At 47.1% G+C, this 21896-nt stretch overlaps 2 protein-coding genes and 4 long non-coding RNA genes across 7 annotated transcripts in view; 4 read left to right on the top strand and 2 right to left on the bottom strand.

Moving 5' to 3' along the window:
• LOC310671060 overlaps positions 1–21896 on the top strand; it is a 184643-nt gene that overhangs the window by 50098 nt on the left and 112649 nt on the right. The gene's annotated exons all lie outside the window — the stretch shown is intronic.
• The window catches only part of LOC310671048, a 105918-nt gene that overhangs the window by 9096 nt on the left and 74926 nt on the right, over positions 1–21896 (top strand). The gene's annotated exons all lie outside the window — the stretch shown is intronic.
• On the bottom strand, positions 1580–10480 carry LOC310670455 (zinc finger protein RFP-like). 2 transcript variants are annotated; one of them, XM_083425845.1, is made up of 8 exons: positions 10449–10480; positions 9782–10268; positions 8472–8567; positions 7337–7567; positions 6265–6287; positions 5533–5696; positions 5137–5169; positions 1580–2183 (listed from the first exon to the last, which is right to left on the bottom strand). In XM_083425845.1, exons 1-8 carry the CDS (start codon positions 10460–10462, stop codon positions 1663–1665), a joined length of 1569 nt encoding a protein of 522 aa, XP_083281971.1. In that variant the 5' UTR covers positions 10463–10480; the 3' UTR covers positions 1580–1662. The 2 variants fall into 2 exon arrangements, with proteins under 2 accessions (XP_083281971.1, XP_083281970.1); XM_083425844.1 differs by lacking the exon at positions 10449–10480 and having other exon boundaries at positions 5533–5651; positions 9782–10242.
• Positions 2296–4831, top strand: LOC310671098. The gene is made up of 2 exons (XR_014507779.1): positions 2296–2799; positions 3711–4831. It is a non-coding gene; the product is annotated as an uncharacterized lncRNA (long non-coding RNA).
• Positions 5773–10313, top strand: LOC310671117. The gene is made up of 2 exons (XR_014507800.1): positions 5773–8673; positions 9042–10313. It is a non-coding gene; the product is annotated as an uncharacterized lncRNA (long non-coding RNA).
• Positions 14381–21678, bottom strand: LOC310670352 (uncharacterized protein). Its single transcript, XM_083425571.1, has 4 exons — positions 20750–21678; positions 18155–18278; positions 15848–16885; positions 14381–15577 (listed from the first exon to the last, which is right to left on the bottom strand). The coding sequence occupies exons 1-3, from the start codon at positions 21455–21457 to the stop codon at positions 15876–15878; spliced, it is 1842 nt and encodes a 613-aa protein (XP_083281697.1). The 5' UTR covers positions 21458–21678; the 3' UTR covers positions 14381–15577; positions 15848–15875.

The following is a 21896-nucleotide window of genomic DNA, read 5'->3' as shown; positions in this document are numbered from 1 at the left end:
AGGAATAGGACTCCACTCTTTTTGCATACTTGGCAAAGAAAAGAAGGGGATCCTTGTTGGATCAGGCCAAATGTCCACTTAGTCTCTGTTGTAAACAAAATCTGCCCTTTTCCCCTTATGGGGTATCCAAGAGCCCATATAGAGTCCTTACGTAGGTTCCCTATTGGTAGGAGAAAATAACAGAGGCCAACCAGAGAATATTGAGAAGCAAAGCAGCTAGTAAGCCTGATCTTTATTGATCTGTTGCAACAGGGTCCTCACTCACCACACGCAGGAGGGAGGAGGAACCCCGAACAATGTTGCACAAGGCCTTATATAGACATTTTATTTCAAAATCATACTAAGGGAAGGTGGAGAATGAACGAGGAGGTATGGAGAGACGATCAAAGGGTTAAAAAGGCAAAGGAAATATTGAAAGAATTTTATGAAATAAATGAAAATCAGGATACGGATAAAAAAATGATTTGGGAAGCGAGCAAAGCCTATATGAGAGGGTTTGTAATACAACAAATGGGAAAGATAAGGAGAAATAAAGATAATAATATTATGGAAATAAATAAACAAATAAGAGAGAAAGAAAAAGACCTAGTGAAAAACCCAAAGAATGAAGATATCCTCCAACAAATAAAGAATTTACAAGCCCACCTATCAAATTTAATAAATAGGGAAGTAGAGAAAAAAAATTATATGGACGAAACAAAGATATTTTGAACAGGCAAATAAACCGGGTAGGATGCTGGCATGGTTTATCAAAGAAAGACAGGTAGAAAGAGTAATAAATAGAATTATTGACAAAGAAAAGGAAATCATTGACCCAAAACAAATTAAAGAAAGTTTTATAGAATATTACAAAATATTACAAAAATCTATATAAAGTAGAATTAAAAGAGGAAAAGAAAATTCAAAAATACCTATCAGAAAATAGACTACCAGATATAGAAGAAGAATATGCAATATTAAATTCAAATATTGAATTTGAAGAGATTAAAAAAGTGATTAAAAATATGGAGGGGAAATTGCCTGGACCAGACGGAATCTCAGTAACATATTATAAAAAATTAGAGGAAATAATAACACCCAAATTGGAATTAATTATGAATGAAATTTTAGACAAAGGAGAAATACCTAACTCGTGGCAAGAAGCATTAATAACCCTTATCCTAAAGCAAGGTACAGATTTGAGACTTATAAAAAACTACAGGCTAATATCTTTATTGAATATAGACTATAAAATATTTACTGGAGTCCTTGCAAATAGAATGAAAACTCTGCTAAAAAGGATAATTTAAAAAGATCAGGCAGGATTTTTACCAGCCAGACAAATAAAGGACAACACTAGAATAATTATAGACTTAATAGAATATGCCGAAATGAATCCAAGTAAAGAAATTTCAATGCTTTTATTAGACGCTGAAAAGGCATTCGACAGTGTCTCTTGGAAATTTATGATCAAAACATGTGAAAGCTTAAATTTAGGTAAAAGATTTATGAATGGAATTCAAGCAATCTACAAAAAAGAAACAGTTAAATTAATCCTAAACAATGAAATTACAGAAGAATTCGACATTGAGAGAGGGCTCTTAGCGGGTAAATGTTTTTTATGTCAGTCACTCTGGTCTGGAGAGAAACTCCTGCTGGGCCTGAGAGGCAGATTTAGTCTCCTCAGGAGATACTGAGGTGGGTTTTATCATTTTCCCACAGAAGAAAGTAAGGGAGGAGGGTCTCTCCAAAGAACGAGGCTCCTGAGAACGTGCAGAGTTCGGTTCCTGAGTCAGCGTCATAAAAAGACACACGTCTCCATTCATAGTCCAGAGTCACCCGGATCCTCCTGGGCTCCTCACTCAGGGACAGAGTAGGATAAAAAGGGGAACTGCAGGCCACGTACTCCCCTCCCGACTTCCCCACACCCCAGATCCCTTCCTCAGGACCTAAGAAGAGGCCGCCCTTTCTCTCCACAGACTTCCTGGCGACCCCCAAAGCCCACTCTTTCCCACTTCCCACAGTGACTTCCCAGAAATGTCTGCCTGCTGTGAATCCCTCACGTCCCAACACACAAGGCAAGACATTGAATCTCTCAGGATTATCGGGCAGGGCTTGACGTTTGTCTCCCAATCTCACGCTTTTCTCATCCTCGGACAGGATGAGTTCAGGATGGGCTGTGTCTGGATCCAGAGTGACATTTGCTGTTGGGGAGAAAAGAGGGAAAGAGAAGATTAGGCAGAGTCAGCCAAGAGGCAGAAACAGATATCCTGCACAGAACAGAAATTTATTAAACTGTTAAACATGCAGATATGGACTCTCCTTAACGGCAGGGGGATGTTAACTCTAGCCCTCCCGGACTCCTTCTCCAAGATCTTGTAGCTGAGCCAGCGTACTTTTAGTTCTGCCACAAGAGAAGCGATTTTGCTAGTTTAAGATGCTGCTCTGTTGTGATTCTCTGCTGCAGATTAGTTTAGCCGGGTGCCTAAGATCTGAGTCTAACACACTAGAAACTTTTCATGGGTTACTGTAAACCAAAAAAAAACAAAAAAACAAAAACAAAAAAACTTGGGATATTCTGCCAAATTTGAAAAAATTGCCCTTGCAGAAATTTTAATCCTGAAAAAAGAAGACGTATCCGGGAAAAAGAGGACATGTGGCAACCAGGCCTGAAAAAGGTGACACCGAAAAGCAACCCAACTCTCTCTAGGCAGAAATAAAACTCTTCCTTGCTCAGTCTGATCCTTCTGGATCATTCCTGGAAAATGTGCCCTGGCAGAAATTTTAATCCTGAAAAAAGAAGACATATATGACAAGGCTGTATATTGTCTCCCTGCTTATTTAACTTATATACATAATTCATCATGCGAAAGGCTGGGCTGGATGAATCCCAAGCCGGAATTAAGATTGCTGGAAGAAATATCAACAACCTCAAATATGCAGATGCTACAACACTGATGGCAGAAAGTGAGGAGGAATTAAAGAACCTTTTAATGGGGGTGAAAGAGGAGAGCGCAAAATATGGTCTGAAGCTCAACATCAAAAAAACTAAGATCAGGGCCACTGGTCCCATCACCTCCTGGCAAATAGAAGGGGAGAAATGGAGGCAGTGAGAGATTTTACTTTCTTGGGGTCCATGATCCCTGCAGATGGTGACAGCAGTCACAAAATTAAAAGACGCCTGCTTCTTGGGAGAAAAGCAATGACAAACCTAGACAGCATCTTAAAAAGCAGAGACATCACCTTGCCAACGAAGGCCCATATAGTTAAAGCTATGGTTTTCCCAGTAGTGATGTATGGAAGTGAGAGCTGGACCATAAAGAAGGCTGATCACCAAAGAATTGATGCTTTTGAATTATGGTGCTGGAGGAGACTGTTGAGAGTCCCATGGACTGCAAGAAGATCAAACCTCTCCATTCTTAAGGAAATCAGCCCTGAGTGCTCACTGGAAGGACAGATCCTGAAGCTGAGGCTCCAATACTTTGGCCACCTCATGAGAAGAGAAGACTCCCTGGAAAAGACCCTGATGTTGGGAAAGAGGGAGGGCACAAGGAGAAGGGGACGACAGAGGACGAGATGGTTGGACAGTGTTCTCGAAGCTACCAGCATGAGTTTGACCGAACTGCGGAGGCAGTGGAAGACAGGAGGGCCTGGCGTGGTCTGGTCCATGGGGTCACGAAGAGTCGGACATGACTAAACGACTATACAACAATAATAAATCCGGGGGAAAGAGGACATGTGGCAACCAGGCCTGAAAAAGGTGACATGGATAAGCAACTCAACTCTCTCTAGGCAGAAATAAAACTCTTCCTTGCTCAGTCTGATCCTTCTGGGCAGTTTCTCTCTCCCCCCCCCCTTCTGCACCTTCAAGTCCACCCTCTCTGCCTTTGTGGCACAAACAGCAGGGCGAGTGTCTAGCTGTGGATGGTTCTCAACAGTATAGAAGAGACTCTTGACCCCCCATGAAACACTAGTCCCCACCCCTCCTGTGAATTGGGGTCTCCATGTGAAATTTATCTCTCTGGAGATTTCTGAATGACTGAACATCTGAGGAAGCAAAAAGAGAGGCTTAATGGGCTACACTGCAATAGCTCAAAGAAAATCTATTTACAAAACATCACCATAACATAGCATCTGTTGTTTCCTTATATCAAGCAAAAGATGAAACAAATAATTGCAAAGACAACAACTGTAGGCCTAAGGAATTAAAACAACTAACGTGTTTAGCTGTGATTCCTGCATTCAAGGGGGTTGGACTAGATGATCCTTGGGATCCTCTCAAACTCTACTATTCCATGATTCCATGGGAATATCAGAAATAGTAAACCATTCTAGAAAATGGCAAAATTAATCATTCAAAACCCATGAATGAAATGGGGCTCTGGACTGGAGGGCTGGAGGAAAGTTTAACATCTGCCCCAAGTTAACTGGTGGGAAGAAAATGTTGAAACTGGAATTTCCAAGCATGTTGACAAACCAGATTGCAGAGGAAGAAGCTGCAGAGCTTTACCCTGTAATTCCAAGGGTCTCGTGCAATGGAAAGTCCAACCTCCTGGAATGGGGCTGATCTCCTAAGAACTGGGGGATCTCTGAGGAGATGGGGATGGCTGAAGCACGAGAAATGGCTGGTGAGGTTGAAACTCTGAGGAAGAGGCGGCTCAGGCCTTGGCTCTGCTGCTGGGAGACCAGCCTGGGCAGGAGGTGGAGGAGGGACTGGGTGCTTGCAGGTGCCCTTTTTAACACACTTCACAAGGGGGAAATCCAAGCAAATCTTGAGAAACCCCAAAAGAACTTCTCCAGATTGTGTGGAGGGAAAACAAAATGCAAGGGAGATTCCTTATACATGAGAACTCGCCAAGATGGATTCTCCTTAAGGGCTCGCCAAGATGGATTCTCCTTAAGGGCTTTTGTAAGATATTGTAAGGCTCTAACAAGCAGTATATAGATTTTATGAAAGAAAGCAAAATCTATAAAATCAAGGGTGAAACCAGGATACTAGACTATAGGCAGGAATGGAACTCAGACTGGTGTGCAGGTTCTTTGCAGGGACAAGCTCTGCCCCCAGTCCAAGCCTTCAAACCCAGAACAGACGGTTTAACACCATGAAATATCAGTCCCAATCCCTCCTGTCAAATTGTTCCTCCCCTGGAAATTTACCTTTCTGAATCTGCTTTCTGTATAACACAGCATCTGAGGAAGCAAAAAGATATAAAGTGTAAGGGCAACACTCTTCCACCTGAAATAAATCTCCATACAAAAGTAACACTTCATAATGTAGCATCCTTAAATTGACTCCATTCAGAGCAGGAGAACCTCCAGAAGGACAACCCCAGATTGTGTAGACTGGTAACCAAAAGGAAAAGGAGGTTCCATATAATTGAAAATGTCACAATATACATGGGCCATTCTGGGGGACAGGAAATGAAGGCTGGAGCACCAAGAAGGAAGGTATCCTGGGGTTACTCAATTCCATGCAATAAGAGCCTGGCATGTTCAGTTCTGAATAAATAATAGAATTCCCAGTGTGAAATCCTAGCAGCCAATTTTCATTACCTTTCAATTGTTTCATTGCATCCTCCACAAGGTGATTTAGATCACAGGATTCGAAGATCCTGTTCCTCAGTTCTGGAGGGAAATGCAGTGGCTTCTCTGGCCTCTCTCTTTTCTCATACCTGGTGAAAAGAAAAACAATGTCAGCCCATTCAAATCCGCAATTTCTGTTAAAGGAAAAGAAAGGGAGAGGAGGAAGCTGGGAGAAGCCTAGAGGGACAGGCAGGCGCGGAGGGGGGAGTTTCTTCCTCACTACGGACTCCTCAGCCAGACCCCCAAGGGCCAAAACAGCAACCCCAGGCCTCTGGGTCTCCCCACTGGTGTCTATTCAAAGAAGCAGCAGAATCATATGGTATCAAGGGGCAGGAATTGTCTGAGGGTGGTGACAGCACAGCACACATTTCCTTTCCCTAGATGTCCCCAGAGAAGGGGTGAGGAAGAAAAGAGATTCACAACCAAATCATATTATTCATCAAAAGGACATTCAGGCCAATACAAAACAAATTGTACACATGGCAAAAGTAAAACCAAACCTCTCAAAGGAAATGGCGCTAATTCACTGGGGAGATTTGGGGGGCTACAAGTTCAGAAGAGGGGCTCTACTTTTACCTGAGAGATGCTGCAGGGAGTGAGTCCTACAGTCTCCCCCCTGCAGCCCCTGAAGGGCCATGTCTGAGGTTCTTGCATCTCAGCTTCAAAGAGTGATGCTAATGGAAATGAGCCAGATCCACTTACCTCTGCAAGGTCCTTCTCACATCCTAGAGGGGAAAAGAGAAGGGAATTCACTGCACACCACAGGCCACACTAGGAAGACCCCCTCAGACCCTGCCCCTCGGATGTCAGTCTGCCTGGCACACGCCAAGGGTTTGGGTAGGAATGGCGGAATCAGCCAGTTTGGGTTTCTCACAGCTTTTATTTTCCCACCAGCATTTAAGGGAATCTCACATTTATGGAGATTTAAACCCATCTCATGTCTTAGATTATAATTTATTAAATCCAGTTTGCATTGCACAATTCAGACGGAAGTAAGCCTACAGGATAATCTTACCAGGGAACTGTTCCAAATTGTCTTTCATAGAAGTCCCCAAATTTCAAATTCTACTTTTCAATTGGAAATTTAAAAAAGCACCTGCAGCATAAAATGCCTCCAAAGGGGTAATAAAACAGCTCAGTGTTTCTTTGGTCTCACCCACACTTCTGCTTTTCCTGTGCCCAGAAAACACAGGTCCAAAGGGTTTTGTCTTTGCCCTGCTGCTTTCCCTCAGGAAAAACCTGCTCCTTGGTGCAACATCAAAGCAAACGTCAGTCTGGAGAAAACCTGGCTGAGGTTTGCTCTCATTCAGCAGTAGAGAGCAGGTTTTCCTGGAGGAAAGGGGTGGGACAAGCAGCAGTCTGGATGAATCCCTCTGTCCTGCTCTTTGGTCACTGTAACTGAGCAACATTTTGGGCTGATCTGGATCCATTGCGAAGGGGATCAACCAGAAGTTGTGGAGGGAACGGGAAGAGAAGCTTGGTCAAGAGACTGGCTCATGTCGGAAGAAGGCCTGAATCCTTGGTGAAGCCCCTCAAAGGGCAGGAAGGCAGCATTGCCAAGACAGAAGAGCAGAAGATCAGCTCCCGTTCCATCATGAACACAGAAGAAACTCTAGTCTGCATTCAGGTGAGTTAAGCATCCCAGGTCTCTTGGGTCTTCCTGTCCATTACAAACCTGACTAGAGGCTCCATCAACTCAGCCCCTGCACTCCTTGCATACATGAAAGGGGCAGCCTTTTCCTGGAGCCTTGGGCTGTTCCTGCCACCATCTTACCTGCAGGAGTTCACTCGCTGGCTGCTGACTCTTCTCCTCCATCTCCTGGATGATCCTCTCAAGAGAGGAGAGTTTCCTGGAGAGTCTGGCCAGCTGCTCATCCCTTCTCCCTGCAATCTCCTTCTCCACCTCTTCCACGTGAGTCAGCAGACGTTTTTCTTGTTCTTCCAGGAACTGGCGCAGTTCTCTGAACTTCTCCACAGTCTTCAGCCTCTCCGTTTCTGTTAATTTCTGCAAGAAAAGAGGAGGTCTGAGTGTGGAAGGTGCTCAGCCTTCAAAACATCAGGAAGAGAATAATGAGAATTCCACAGGGAGGACACTTCTGATTCTTCAGAGACATGAAACCTCCAGTGGCTAAAGAAGTAAACCTTTATTTTGAGGAGAAGCCCTCTGAATAGCTGTTTCTGTTGACTTCTACTTCCCAGAGAGCTACAGCTTTTTTTCTAACCACAGATATTCCCTGCATGTTTTGGGGCATGGCATAACCAGAGTTCAAAGTTGTTCAGAGAACATTCATGGACATAAAACACCCCTCAGTTTAGACTGGGGCCATTTAGGTGTAGGAAGGCAATAGAAACAGGAGGGAGAGGACAAAGTGCAGAGTTCATCCCCATTGCTCCCCTGTTTTAATGAACAAGAGCAACATTTAGAAAGATAATTCTGTAGTAATATTTATGGTAAATCAGGATCTGGATTGAATTGCTTCCACTCTCTCAGCTCACAAGTCCTCAGGCTTCTCCTTGACTTCTATTCACAAAATAAATGACAAGGGGAAATAAATTCTATTTAGTGGCACTCAAAGGTAAACTTACCTAATTTGCTATTGCTGAAAAAATATGGAGACCAAAACAGAGCAATCCTTTGAAATTCACACCTCTGAATTTTTCAAGGTTGACGAAGCCAGGTAATGTTCACAAAATATGTATGTATGAGGGTAAAGTACAGATCAGAATATTTATACAAGGAGGTAGCTATCCTAACATCTTATTCATTTTCAGAATAATAGATTAATAAACAGACTGATATGGAGAAATGAGAAATGGGGAGAAGCTGAAATGGGCAGATTTCCCCACCCCTCCTCAGTCCTGACTCTTCAAGTGCTTGTTCCCTCCCTAGTAACAAGAGAGACACTTACAAGGAGGTCTTTGCATTCCTTGTCCAGGGCTGCTAGATGGGCCAGAATCTCCTCTCTCTCTTTCCTCAGAATCTCCAGGCGGCGACAGATCTCTGCCTAAAGAGAAAAGGGAAAACTCAGGTTTGATTGAGACACACAGAGAGGAGGTGTATAGTATGCTGGCTTCTTGCGCCCAGTGGCCTTGCTACAATAGCAAAGTACAGTGGTGCCTCACAAGACGAAAAGAATCCGTTCCGCGAGTCTTTTCGTCTTGCGGTTTTTTCGTCTTGCGAAGCAAGCCCATTAGCGGATTAGCGCTATTAGCGCTATTGACAGTTTAAGGGCTATTAACGCCTATTAAAGGCTTAAGGGATTAGCGGTTTTGCTGCTAAAATGCTTTTAGCAGCTTAGCGCTTCAGAAAAAGGGGTTTTGGAGCGGGGGGAAAACTCAAAAATTTTCGTCAATTTTCGCCTTGCGAAGCAAGCCCATAGGGAAATTCGTCTTGCGAAGCGCCTCTGAAAACGGAAAACCCTTTCGTCTTGCGGGTTTTCCGTCTTGCGAGGCATTCGTCTTGTGGGGCACCACTGTAGTTTACTGGGGGAAATAAAAGTCGAGAGGTTTTCATCCTTTTTGGGTCTTGGCTCCCTGGACCAGCTACCTTTTTTCTGTGGCATCCCTGTGGGGCTCAGGGACCCATTTAGGTCACCCCTTGCTTACAGACTTCCATCTAGTCTTTGCAGATGCTACTCAGGGATATCAAGGGAGATCCCTTTGTCCCCCTGGAAGAGAGAAAGACTTCAATGTCGGTACACTTTTCAACCAATTTCAAGCGACTGGGCTCAATAACCGGTTCTGCCCCGACTGGGCTAGGCGACTGGAGCACTTTCAGAGACCCTCCAGTCCTGGAAAGCAGGTCTCAGTGCCCTGGACCCACAACTCTGAATTGTGAGCACCAGCTAGCTGTGAAGCAAAATCCTTTTATTTCTAACAGCTACTACAAACTAAAGAACTACTGGCTTGCATGAGTGTTACAGCACCCACTCGGCCGAGTCACTACATAGGTCAGTCAGGAGCGGAAGAGTAGAAGAGCAGTTTCCGCCCCCTCTTTTCTCAAAACATCAGATCAGGAGATTCTTGCAATCGGATGGGGTGCAAATATCAACATTCAACTCCCTCCTCCCAGCCATCCCAGGAGTTCTCAGGCTTCCCCTGGGCTGCTTTTTACATAATAAACAACCACCAATTCATGCCATGCCTACTTTGGAGCTGAGAAGTAAAAAGAAAAAGAAAAAGCTATTTCTCCCCCCCTCCAGATCCAGGGATCTCCTACCTTGTACTCCTCAGAAGCCTCCTCCAGAGGAATCACCTTGTGATTTTCATGTTCCTTTGATTTGTCACACACCAGGCAGATGGGGGCTTCATGGACTTTGCAGAAGAGCTTCAGGGGCTCCTGGTGCTCCTCGCAGACTCCTCCTTTCCCTCCTTCCTCCTTTCCCTCTTGAAGGCTGAGATTCTTCGCTATTTCTACCACGTTAGCCAGTTGCCGGTTGGGGATGAGGCTCCTTCTCTGGACTCTTTCTCTGCACTGAGGGCAGGAAGCCTCTGCCTCCGATTCCCCCCAGCACTGGATCACGCAGGATCGGCAGAAGTTGTGCCCACACTCTGGGATGATCACTGGATCTTTAAAATATTCCAGGCAGATGGAGCAAGTGGCTTCATCGCAGAGATTCTGGACGGGACGTCCAGAAGCAGCCATGGCTCCCTCGAGTGAGTTAAATTTCACTTTCTCTGTTTTCAGCCACTGGGCGTTTCGTTTCCTGGAAATGACTCAAACTCAGTGACCACGTGATCTTTGTTTATTTTTTTAAAATGTCTCCAGGTCTTTGCAGTTGCTGAATATTTTTCAAGTAGCAGCAAATGCTGCTTCCCCATTTTGATAGCTTCCCATGCTTTTCATTACACACCCACACAAACCTAGTAAGTTGTGGTATTCATACCGTAACATTTCCATTCATAGGCTTCCTTGTCATTTTTGAAGTGGAGAAAGTCTGCTGCTGCCCTGAATGGATAGCAAACGGGACTGAAGAAAACAGATCCTGAAGCTGAGGCTCCAATACTTTGGCCACCTCATGAGAAGAGAAGACTCCCTGGAAAAGACCCTGATGTTGGGAAAGATGGAGGGCACAAGGAGAAGGGGACGACAGAGGCCGAGATGGTTGGACTGTGTTCTCGAAGCTACCAGCATGAGTTTGACCAAACTGCGGGAGGCAGTGGAAGACAGGAGTGCCTGGCGTGCTCTGGTCCAGGGGGTCACGAAGAGTCAGACACGACTAAACGACTAAACAACAACTTGAACTTATTGCAAAATTTGATCCTTTTCTAGCCAACCATATAAAAGGATTTGGAAATGGAGGCTCAGGTGTCACATCCTACCTTTCTAAAACAATATGCGATGAATTTATCCAAATGATGGCATTTAAAGTAAGAGGATCAATTTTAGAGGATTTAAAAACTGCAGAGTACTTCAGTTTATCTGTCCTCTCCCATGTTGATCAGCTCACTGTTATTACAAGGTATGTCTCACCAGATGATGGGCTCCGTATGGAACATTTTCTAACCTTCCTAGAGATGGGTAGCCTGTTAGGATTCTTGCTCCATGTTTGCAATCATGGGATTGTTGTCTATCACATGACGGTGTATGTTTTCATTCCACAGTGTGGGAAGTGACGGAGACAGGATGTTTTGTACTACTGTGTTCCGTGATGTGGGACTATTGTCCTTTGTTCTTTGTCGGCAAACTAAGGCGCCCCCCAGCTCATAAATCTGACCCACGTCACGAAGACGGAACCCGCCGTGAAGCCAAGACTCCCGGTGATGGCGAAGGGAGGAAGAGGCTGAGCGGCGGCAGCTCTGCCACTCAACACCTGGTTTACCTCAGCAGCGTTTGATTGGCAGACGTTCCCGCTCCGCGCTGAGGTAAACCAGGCGCAGGTTTGATTGATCACCGGGAGTCTTGGCCTCTTCCCAGGGAATCGTAGCTCTCGGAAGGGAACAGGGGTGCCGCATAACAACCCTCTGCACTGATAACGGAAAAATACCAGGGGGAATTTTAGCCAGTGCAAATTCTCCCTGCAATCCAAAGACCCGCATGGACCTCCGGGAATCCTTGAGCAGCCAGTAGGTGATCTTTATTGAACAATACCGTTGCAACAGCATCCCCTCAATGCTGCCCAAGAAAGAGCTCACTCTGGTGTGTTGTGGGTTACACCCCTTCTGTTTTTTGGGCAGTCCCTTTGTCAGGGTGCCTCCTCAAAACATCAGACATTTGTCACAAGGTAAGATGGCAAGGTAAGATGGTAGGATGCGGGTGGTGCTGAATCCCCACTGCGGGGTGCGCTCCCGTTGTTCGGTCCCAGCGCCTGCCAACCTAGCAGTTCGAAAGCACTCTCGGGTACAAGTAGATAAACAGGGACCGCTTACTAGCGGGAAGGTAAACGGCGTTTCCGTGTGCGGCTCTGGCTCTCCAGAGCAGCGATGTCATGCTGGCCACGTGACCCGGAAGTGTCTCCGGACAGCGCTGGCCCCCGGCCTCTTAAGTGAGATGGGCGCACAACCCTAGAGTCTGTCAAGACTGGCCCGTACGGGCAGGCGTACCTTTTACCTAAGATGGCACAACAGGTGACTGCATTGCTTTAAAATTCCAGTTTGTATCTGGACTGGATTTGACTTGACTCTGCCTATGTCTTGCTGTTTCCAAATATATGTAATTGGCTTTTCATTGCATCCAGATATGCAATTTTAAAGCTGTTTTTATATACACAATCATTTTGTATATGTTTTTGTGGCATATTTAATCAGGAACGCCTCATGGGAAGAGATCCATTAAAAAATAAATAATCAAGTGGCCCTCAGTCCAATTTCATGTGGCCCTCAGCTTTGTTTCATGTTGGTGAGAAGGAGGGGTAGATGGGGTAAAGACAAAGGAGAAAGGGGGGCTTATCCACCAGCACCCTACCCACCCCTTTGACGTCAACGCACCCACTTCTGATTCTGGACCCACCCACCTCAAGAACATGGCTTTCCCACCCTTAGCTCCCCTCAGATGTGTAAAACCTTGGGCCATCAATAAAGGAGCAGCAGAAACCAGGTGTAGGGAACTTTTGGTCCTCCAGATGCTGCTGAACTACAGTTCCCATTGGCCGCAGCCAGCATGGCCAAGGGCTGATGGGAGATGTAGTTCAGCAACTGCTGGAGGGTCAAAAGTCTGTCCTCCCACCATCTGTGTCAATGATCCTTCTAGACGCCAGACCTAATTTTGGTGAATGCTGAAGACACACCTTTTTGCCCTGGCTTTTGGCGCCTGTATATTTTAAAGACCCATCTTATTTTTGTAACTTGTTTTGAATTCTTTTTGATATTGCATTTTATTTTATTTTTTATTTTTTAAGTAATATTTCTTAGAGGTTTAATAGTTACAGAAAAGAAAAAGAAAAAAAATTAGAAAATTTAACAAACAATACATCAAAAATAGAAAGAAAAAACAGTACAACAGAACAAGAAAAAAACAAAAACATTTTAAAAACACATTCAAATTTCCTATCTTTATCTTTCATTTGCTTGTTTCCTCGACTTCCTCACACCTCCCTTTTTTGTATTCTAGTTCAAATTAGCTAATTCAGCAAATCCTTTCCCTCTTTCTCAATTTTTTGTTCTATAATTTATCTTAACACGATCTAATTTTAAATTTTCCACTTTAGCCCATTAATTGATATTGCATTTTAATGGCTGCAGCCCTCCCTAGGGCTGGGGTGTGAAAGGCAGGTAATAAATTGTTAATAATTAATTAATTAATTAATGATGATAATAATAATAATGATAATAATGATAAAGCCTCATCAGAAGCTATTTCCCTACACATCCTCATGACTGTCAAAGAAAGGGAGAGAGAAAAGGGGGTGGCAGCAGGAGGGGGGGGGAGAAATGGCCCCTCGCGTTTGGCTTCGCCCAACACCAGGTCTATTGGGTGGGCCTTGACATGAAAAAGGTTGCCACCAGCCCCTGAAGCACACCACCCAGACAGAAAACTCGAGACAGGAAGTTTGGAACTTATTTATTTGGAAGGAAAGGTTTACTGGACGCCCCTCTTGGGCTCAGTTTGCCTACAAGTCACCTCCTTGGTGGTTTTTCACATTTCCACTACGGGTCAAATGTTAACGTGCCGAATATCCATGCGAACAACCTTGGCCCCGTAACCACCTTCCAAGCAATATCGTCCTGTTCCTTACTCCGTCGCTCTTCAAAGTATCTCCTCGCACAAATACTCTTTCAGCCTTCCTCAAAAGTCAGAGCACAACGCTAAGAAGCCGCGCTACGGGTAAGGAAATCCCGAGGTTCAAACCACATGCTTAGATGTTGCTGAACTACAACTTCCAACACCCCAATGCTTGCTGGGGCTGATGGGAGTTGTAGTTCAGAAGGATCTAAATGCGCACCCACCTGTGGTACTCTTAAGCTGCCCCTGCCTCGGCCAATCGATCTCGTCTTTCCGTTATGGGTTTCGTGCTGACCTAGAATAGAATAGAATCATAGAGTTGGAAGAGACCACAAGGGCCATCGAGTCCAACCCCCTGCCAAGCAGGAAACACCATCAGAGCACTCCTGACATATGGTTGTCAAGCCTCTGCTTAAAGACCTCCAAAGAAGGAGACTCCACCACACTCCTTGGCAGCAAATTCCACTGTCGAACAGCTCTTACTGTCAGGAAGTTCTTCCTCATGTTTAGGTGGAATCTTCTTTCTTGTAGTTTGGATCCATTGCTCCGTGTCCGCTTCTCTGGAGCAGCAGAAAACAACCTTTCTCCCTCCTCTATGTGACATCCTTTTATATATTTGAACATGGCTATCATATCACCCCTTAACCTCCTCTTACAGGATTGTTGTTAAGATAGTCTGGTTCACGTGTCATGCCAAGCCAAGCCAAGCCATGGCTTAGCTCTGCGTTTCCCCAACTTGGGTCTCCAGCTGTTTTGGGACTGCGACTCCCATCATCCCTAGCTAGCAGGACCAGCGGTCGGGGATGATGGGAATTGTAGTCCCAAAACAGCTGGAGACTCAAGTTGGGGAAACACTGGATTAGCTTGGATGTGTGGACTCTGGGAGAGGAGATTGCGGACACTTTCCTTATCCTGTTTGCTTGGCTGCTGTTCTAGACTGAACTTAGGTTTTCAAGCAGAGGCTGGACGGCCGTCTGCCATGGATGTTGCATTACAGGGGCTGGACTAGAGGACCCTTAGGTTCGATGATTGTAAGCCGTAGCTTAGCTTAGTACTCCATCCCAACCTGGGCTTGTGGGTCTAGCTTTTCCTAACTACAAGCCACAAACCACAGGCCAAATCATGGTTAGTCTGAACCAGGGCTAGTTCAACCATGACCCTGGTTTGGGGCACACGCCAAGCCAAGCTTAGCTCAGCACAGCTAAATTACTGAGCGAGGAGTGAAGCGTCCCTGGGAGCCTGTGTGGCTTGGCTTTGTGCCATGTGCAAACTAGGGTACTGTACGAGAAGCGCTTTCGATATTTCGAAGTCTTAAATCGGTGGGTCAGCAGCCACACACACCCCATACATTTAAAGTGCTACGATAGCGCTTCAAGCAATCCTGGCTTCAAGCAATTTGGGGAGCTGTGGTTTTTTTAAGGATACTGATGAATTGTTAGTAGACCCTTGGTCCTCCTCAGAGAGTTACAATTCCCTGTGGTTTAACTACTTCTGGGCTAGCGGAGTCTGTAACCTGAAGCGTCTGTAACCTGAAGCATATGTAACCCGAGGTACCACTGTAGGGACTTGAAGTCTGCTGTAAATAATAAACACAGCTATAAGTAACAACTTACTGGTTCCTGCTTCATCCATCCTGCCTGCTTTCAAGAACTCTGCGTATGCTCTGCTAAGGTCTGGCTAAGGTCCTGCAACAGGTCAAAGTTGCAAAACACCAACACAGTCGCCTTTGACTGGACTTAACCATCCAGGGGTCCTTTACCTTTTTCTTTTTTTCAAAGGCGGGAGCTCACCCCTCCGCTGGGATTCGAACCTTTTTACCTAGCACTGATTCCTCTTTACACAAACTCCCCCACCCTCTTTCTTTTTTAAAAAATAATATTTATTAGAAGTTTTATAGTTACAGAAAAAAAAAGTATAAGAAAAAAAACAAGCAATAAAAAGTTAACAAACAATACATCAAGAATAGAAAAAAAAACAGTACAACAAAACAACAAGAAAAAACATTTAAAAACACATCCAAATTTCATATCTTTATCTTTCATTTGCTTGTTTCCTCGACTTCCTCACACCTCCCTTTTTTGTATTCTAGTTCAAATTAGCTAATTCAGCAAATCCTTTCCCTACCCTCTTTCTTGACCTTCCCCTTCCGGCCCTAACTTTTCCTCGCCGCGTGGATTTTCAGGTGCGTGATGAGCGTTGAGCGGAGGCGGAAGCTTTTCCCACACTGGGAGCACTCGTAGGGCTTCTCCCCCGTGTGGATCCTCAGGTGCCCGGCCAGGAGGGTGCTGACGCCGAAAGTCTTCCCGCACTCCAGGCACTGGTAGGGCTTTTCCCCCGTGTGGACCGCCTGGTGCCGGATCAGCTGCTGGCTGACGGCAAAGCCCTTCCCGCACTCCAGGCACTTGTAGGGTTTTTCCCCGGTGTGGACCCGGCGGTGCGTGATGACCTGTGAGCTGTTGCAGAAGCGCTTCCCGCAGTCCGGGCACTGGTAGGGCTTCTCTCCGGTGTGGGCTCTCTCGTGCCGGATGAGGTCCGAGCTGATGCTGAAGGCCTTGCCGCAGTACGAGCACTTGAAGGGCTTGAGGCCCGTGTGGATCTTCTGGTGGTTCTTCAGGTGCGAGCGCTGGCGGAAGCTCTGCCCGCACTCGGCGCACTGGTAGGGCTTCTCGCCCGAGTGGGTCCTCTCGTGCTCAATGAGCTGCGTGGTCACCGGGAAGCTCTTCCCGCAGGCCTGGCACCGGTAGGGCTTCTCGCCCGTGTGGGTCCTCTGGTGAACCACCAGGGTGGACTTGGAGCGGAAGCTGCGCCCGCAGTGAGGGCACTTGTAGGGCTTCTCGCCCGTGTGCACCCTCTCGTGGGCCAGCAAGCCCGTCCGGCGGCTGAAGCTCTTCCCGCAAACGCCGCAGGTCGTCTCCCGCTTGCCTCGGGGAGGTCTCGGCTGGTTCGTGGGTTCGCCGAGGTGGGCAGAGGGTTCTCCGCAAGCGACGCTCTCCTCTGGGCCCTTTCCCAACCTCCTCTTGGGTCCAGGCTGCGTCGAAGGAGCATCTTCTTCTTCTTCCTCTGTTGTTGGTAGGAAACGCCTTCCTTCCCCCTTGTCTGGCAGCTCCACCGGCTCTGCAATTTTCACCTGTGAATCCTCCATTTCTCTCGTCTGTCTGTCATCTGGGAGTGGAATAATAATAATAATTTATTATTTATACTCCACTCATCTGGCTGGGTTTCCCCAGCCACTCTGGGCGGCTCCCAACAGAATATTAAAAACCCTATAAAACATCAAACATTAAAAACTTCCCTAAACAGGGTGGCCTTCAGAGAACTAAGAGAGGTCCATTTGGCAAACTGTTTCCTGCTAGTAGCCTCGTACGCAGGGCTGCTCAGGGATTCTTACAAACAAACACATAAAATCTGGTCCATTTTTAAACCACGGGTTAAAAACAGTGCAGCTATGAAACGTTTGTGGTGCCATCTTGAATCAAAATGGCAGCCGGTAGTCCGCAAACATAGATGGAAGCCTCCTCCTGGATCTCAGGAACAACCGCAGGAAATTTGGTTGGAAATGTCACGCAATGCTACATGATACTAAATTATAAAAATAATATTAATATATAATAAACCCGCAAGTACTTGGCAAACGTGATTAGCAATTTTTATGCCATTTTACACACATTTCGCGTAGCAAGCAAAACTGAATTACCGTATTTTTCGCTCTATAGGACACACTTTTTCCCCTTCAAAAATGATGGGGAAATGTGTGTGCGTCCTATGGAGCGAAGACGCCATAGCCCCGCGACCATCTCCCGGCTGGAGAGGTGACGCGCAGCTATGGCAGGAATCTCTATAGCTGCCCGTCACCTCTTCAGCTGGGAGAGCGGGCGCGGGGCTAAAGAAGCACCCCGCGACCCTCTCCCGGCTGGAGAGGTGACGCGCGGCTATGGCAGGAGCCTCTCCACTGCGCCTTTCCGCTGCTCTCTGACCTGCTCTTTGGGGCTGGTGGTGGGCTTCTCCCCGCCATCCCCAAAGAGCAGGTCGAAAGGAACCTGAAGTCTGGAGAGCAAGAGGAGTCGGTGTGCACTGACCCTCCTCGCTCTCCAGGCTTCCAAGGTAGCCGCCTGAACGCACCTTAAACGGCACCTTGTTTTAGAGCGGGAAAACAAGAGGGGGAAAATTCTCCCTCTCTCTGCGCAGCGCCTCCTGCCGCTTCGCTGAAGGGGCGCTGGGCAGAGAGGGGGAGAATTTTTTTTTCTTGTTCTCCCCCCTCTAAAACAAGGTGCGTCCTATTGTCCGGTGCGTCCTATGGTGCGAAAAATACGGTACATTAATTCCACCAAAATATATTTTGAAGCCCCAAGTCATGTTACAACTTTTTAGCACCCCTGATTTTTGGGGGGTTTGAAAGCTGGAAAATTCAACGTGCCCTATCAGCACACCTACCCATGCAGCTGCCACCCCTTTTGCCCTCCTGCTTCACCTCTGCACCCGGCTGATTCTCTCCTGTCTCTGAAGGAGCCTGATCGGCTTCAAGGCGATTCACAGGCATCTCCTGCTGGTAAACCTCCTGGGAAAAAAGAGAAGCGAGGATTTCCATCACAGGGCCAATGAGGACCTGGTGTTCAGAAGCATTGCTGCCTCCTCTATAAATACATCTTTTAAAAACTGATTTTATGTCCCCTCCAGACTGGTGTATTTGCATTTAAAGCACAGGACTCCCACCCCCCCCACCCCCCCACCCAGAATTCACCACCCCCTCACAGGGCTACAGTTCCCAGCACTCTTGACAAACTACAGCTCCCAGGATTCTTCAAGAGAAGTCCTGTACAGTGGCACCTCGGGTTACAGACGCTTCAGGTTACAGACTCCACTAACCCAGAAATAGTACCTCGGGTTAAGAACTTTGCTTCAGGATGAGAACAGAAATCGTGCTCCGGCAGCGCAGCAGCAGCAGGAGGCCCCATTAGCTAAAGTGGTGATTCAGGTTAAGAACAGTTTCAGGTTAAGAACGGACCTCCGGAACGAATTATGTTCTTAACCCGAGGTACCACAGTACTTAAAACAGAAGTCAGATTGGATGAGCTTGAAAGGGATAATAATAATAATAATAATATATTATTTATACCCTGCCCATCTGGCTGAGTTTCCCCAGCCACTCTGGGCGGCTCCCAATCGAGTGTTAAAAACAGTACAGCATTAAATATTTAAAACCTCCCTAAACAGGGCTGCCTTCAGATGTCTTTTAAAAATAGGATAGCTGCTTATTTCCTTGACATCTGATGGGAGGGTGTTCCACAGGGCAGGCACCACTAATGAGAAGGCCCTCTGCCTGGTCCCCTGTAACCTCACTTCTCACAATGAGGGAACTGCCAGAAGGCCCTCGGAGCTGGACCTCAGTGTCCAGGCTGAACAATGGAGGTGGAGATGCTCCTTCAGGTATACTGGCCCGAGGCCGTTTAGGGCTTGAAAGATCAGCACCAACACTTTGAGTTGTGCCCAGAAATGTACTGGGAGCCAATGCTGATCTCTCAGGACCAGCGTTATGTGGTTCCAGCAGCCACATTTGTGGTGTATTTATACTGGACTACCCACACATCATTCCCAATTTACTAGCTGTTCTGCTGCCCCAATGTCACTGTGCTATTGCTGACCGGAAGGGACGCTCCTGCACTACAAGACAACAAAAGTGGCACACCCACACCCCAACATCTGCAGTTTTAAAAAGCATTACTGAATTTATTAAGGAAGTTACAGGCCATGCGTGGATTGGAAAGGACGCAGCATGTTCACCCACAAAACATTTCCAGGTGCAAACAATAATCTCGCTTTCAGGCTGAGGGAGCCAGCATTTGTCCACAGACAGCTTTCTGGGTCATGTGGCCAGCATGACTAAACCGCTTCTGGCGCAACGGAACACCGTGACAGAAACCAGAGCGCACAGAAATGCTGTTTTCCTTCCAGCCAGAGCAGTACCTATTTATCTACTAGTACTGGCGTGCTTTCGAACTGCTAGGTTGGCAGGAGCTGGGACAGAGCAACGGGAGCTCACCCCATCACGGGGATTCGAACCACTAGGTTGGCTGGAGCTGGAGCAGAGCCTGTGCTTTTTTGGGGGGGGGGATGCAGAAAATACCCCTAAACTTTTTGTGAATGTAAGTTTAGCCTTATTGAGGGGCAGTATTTCAACATGAGTGGGAAAATGAGAGTACCCCTAAACATTTTTTAGAAAAAAGCATTGGACAGAGCAATGGGAGCTCACCCCGTCGCAGGGATTCGAACCACCGACCTTCTGATCGGCAAGCCCAAGAGGCTCAGTAGTTTAGACCACAGGACCATCCGTAAGGCGGATTGTGTGTCACCGCCCTAATACCTTCCAGAGCACAAATCATCATGAATGCATAAGAAAAAGAAAAAGAGCTACCGTATTTTTCGCCCCATAAGACACACCTAGTTTTTAGAGGGGGAATGCAAGAAAAAAAAATTCTTTAAAGGGAGCTCTGAGCAGAGCCTGTATGCATCCCAGGCTCTGCTCAGCGCTCCCTTTCACGAGCCGCGTGGATCGTGTGTGCGGCGCTTGCAGGCTTTTCCCCAAGGAGGGAGAAGGGCAGTCCATCACTGACAGGCTGCCCTTCTCCCTCCTCGGGGAAAAGCCCCCAAGAGCCGCACACACGCTCCGTGCGGCTCTTTAAAGAGAGTGCGGCTCTTGGGGGCTTTTCCAGGAGGTGGGGGAAGGGGCAGAGCATGGCTAAGCCAGAAGCTAGAACAGCAAGAGGGTGCGCAGCGATCCCACTTGCTGTTCTGGCTTCTGGGATAGCTGCACAGCCTGCATTCGCTCCATAAGACACACACACATTTCCCCTTACTTTTTAGGAGGGGGATAAGTGTGTCTTACAGAGCGAAAAATACGGTACTTCTCCAAGATGCAATTCTATGGGAAGTGATGGATCAGTGGAATAAAACACATCTGGGAGCAGCCAACTCTCCTTTGCTCTGTTTCTCCATTTTCTAAAGTCTCGTCCAGGACAGATCTGACCTCACCTGCTCCCCGCAACTCCCAGCTTCCCGTTGTCCCTGCAGGAAGCCCTCCGCCAGGGCCACCGCCCGGGCGCAGCTCTCGGGCCCTGCTCTCTTCACCCAGCCCTGCATCTCCGGCGGCAAGATGGCCAGGAATTGCTCCAGGATCAGCAGCTCCAGGATCTGCTCCTTGGTGTGCCTCTCCGGCTTCAGCCACCGGTGGCACAGGTACCAGAGCTGGCTGCAAACCTCCCGTGGTCCCTCGACCTCCTGGTAGCGGAACTGGCGGAAGTTCAACCGCTGCGCCTCCATGGCCACGGCACCCTTTTCCGAGGGAACCCCGCGTGGGTCTGAGTAGCCCACCTCAGAGTCCAAGCAGCTGGAGGCTGGTTTGGCTTCCCCACTGTGGCCTGGTAGGCGTAGTGTGGCCTGTTCTCTGCTCGGATCGGCCAGCCCATCCAAGGAAGGCAGGCAAGTCTTTGTGACGTCCCATGGGGCTGGAAGCAGGAGTGGTGGGTTGCCCCATTTGGGTCTTCTGACCGCCTGCTCCCCACTGCAGCTCAGGGGGTCCTCTTTTTCCCCACAAAGGTCGGTGTGGTGCAGTTTGTGAGGCCCTTCCAACCGGGCTGCTGAACCCTGACCCTCTGGGTCCACCGGGGGCAGAGCCACATCCTCCGGCGCAGACTGGAAACGGAGTCCCAGGGTTGCCGACGCTTCCTGTCCCGTAGCCATTTTTGTGTTCGTCCCACCCAAAACCCACCAAGGAAAGATTCAGTCCTCTCTCAGTCCGCTACCAAAGTCCAAGCCTCCAGTCTTGCTGCAGTTCCTCAGCAGAGTATGTCAACGAAACTGTTTCATCCTGGGGAACGCCGGGCAAGCTCCCCATTCAGACGAAGCAGAGGGCATCTTTGGGAGTTGGTGGTTTTCCAGATGACTGGCAGCACGGCATTTTTCTATAATAATAATAATAATAATAATAATAATAATAATTTATTTATACCCCGCCCTTCCCGGTTCAGAAGACTGGGCTCAACAAATTTCAAACACTTAATTGATGCTACAAAAAACCAGCATAAAATACGGTATAAAACGTGAATAACAATAAAATCAAAAAATTATTTAGGGGGGAAGTCAATCCAATAAACATTAGATGATCACCAGGGCTAGCTGG

This window comes from Podarcis tiliguerta (assembly GCF_965153285.1).
Source record: "Podarcis tiliguerta genome assembly, chromosome: 2".
Lineage (NCBI taxonomy): Eukaryota > Metazoa > Chordata > Lepidosauria > Squamata > Lacertidae > Podarcis > Podarcis tiliguerta.
The sequence above is the reverse complement of the archived record's forward strand: the minus strand, read 5'-3'. Positions and strand labels throughout refer to the sequence as shown.

Coding starts and splice junctions, on each gene's coding strand:
- LOC310670352 (XM_083425571.1), bottom strand. CDS start 21,457: ATGGCTACGGGACAGGAAGCGTCGGCAACCCTGGGACTCCGTTTCCAG. Junction 18,279..20,749: donor CTGGGAGTTGCGGGGAGCAG/GTGAGGTCAGAT, acceptor CTTTTTTCCCAG/GAGGTTTACCAGCAGGAGAT. Junction 16,886..18,154: donor AAGGGGTGGCAGCTGCATGG/GTAGGTGTGCTG, acceptor TTCCACTCCCAG/ATGACAGACAGACGAGAGAA.
- LOC310670455 (XM_083425845.1), bottom strand. Junction 8,568..9,781: donor AGGCTTCTGAGGAGTACAAG/GTAGGAGATCCC, acceptor TTTTCTCTTTAG/GCAGAGATCTGTCGCCGCCT. Junction 7,568..8,471: donor AGGAATGCAAAGACCTCCTT/GTAAGTGTCTCT, acceptor CTTTTCTTGCAG/AAATTAACAGAAACGGAGAG.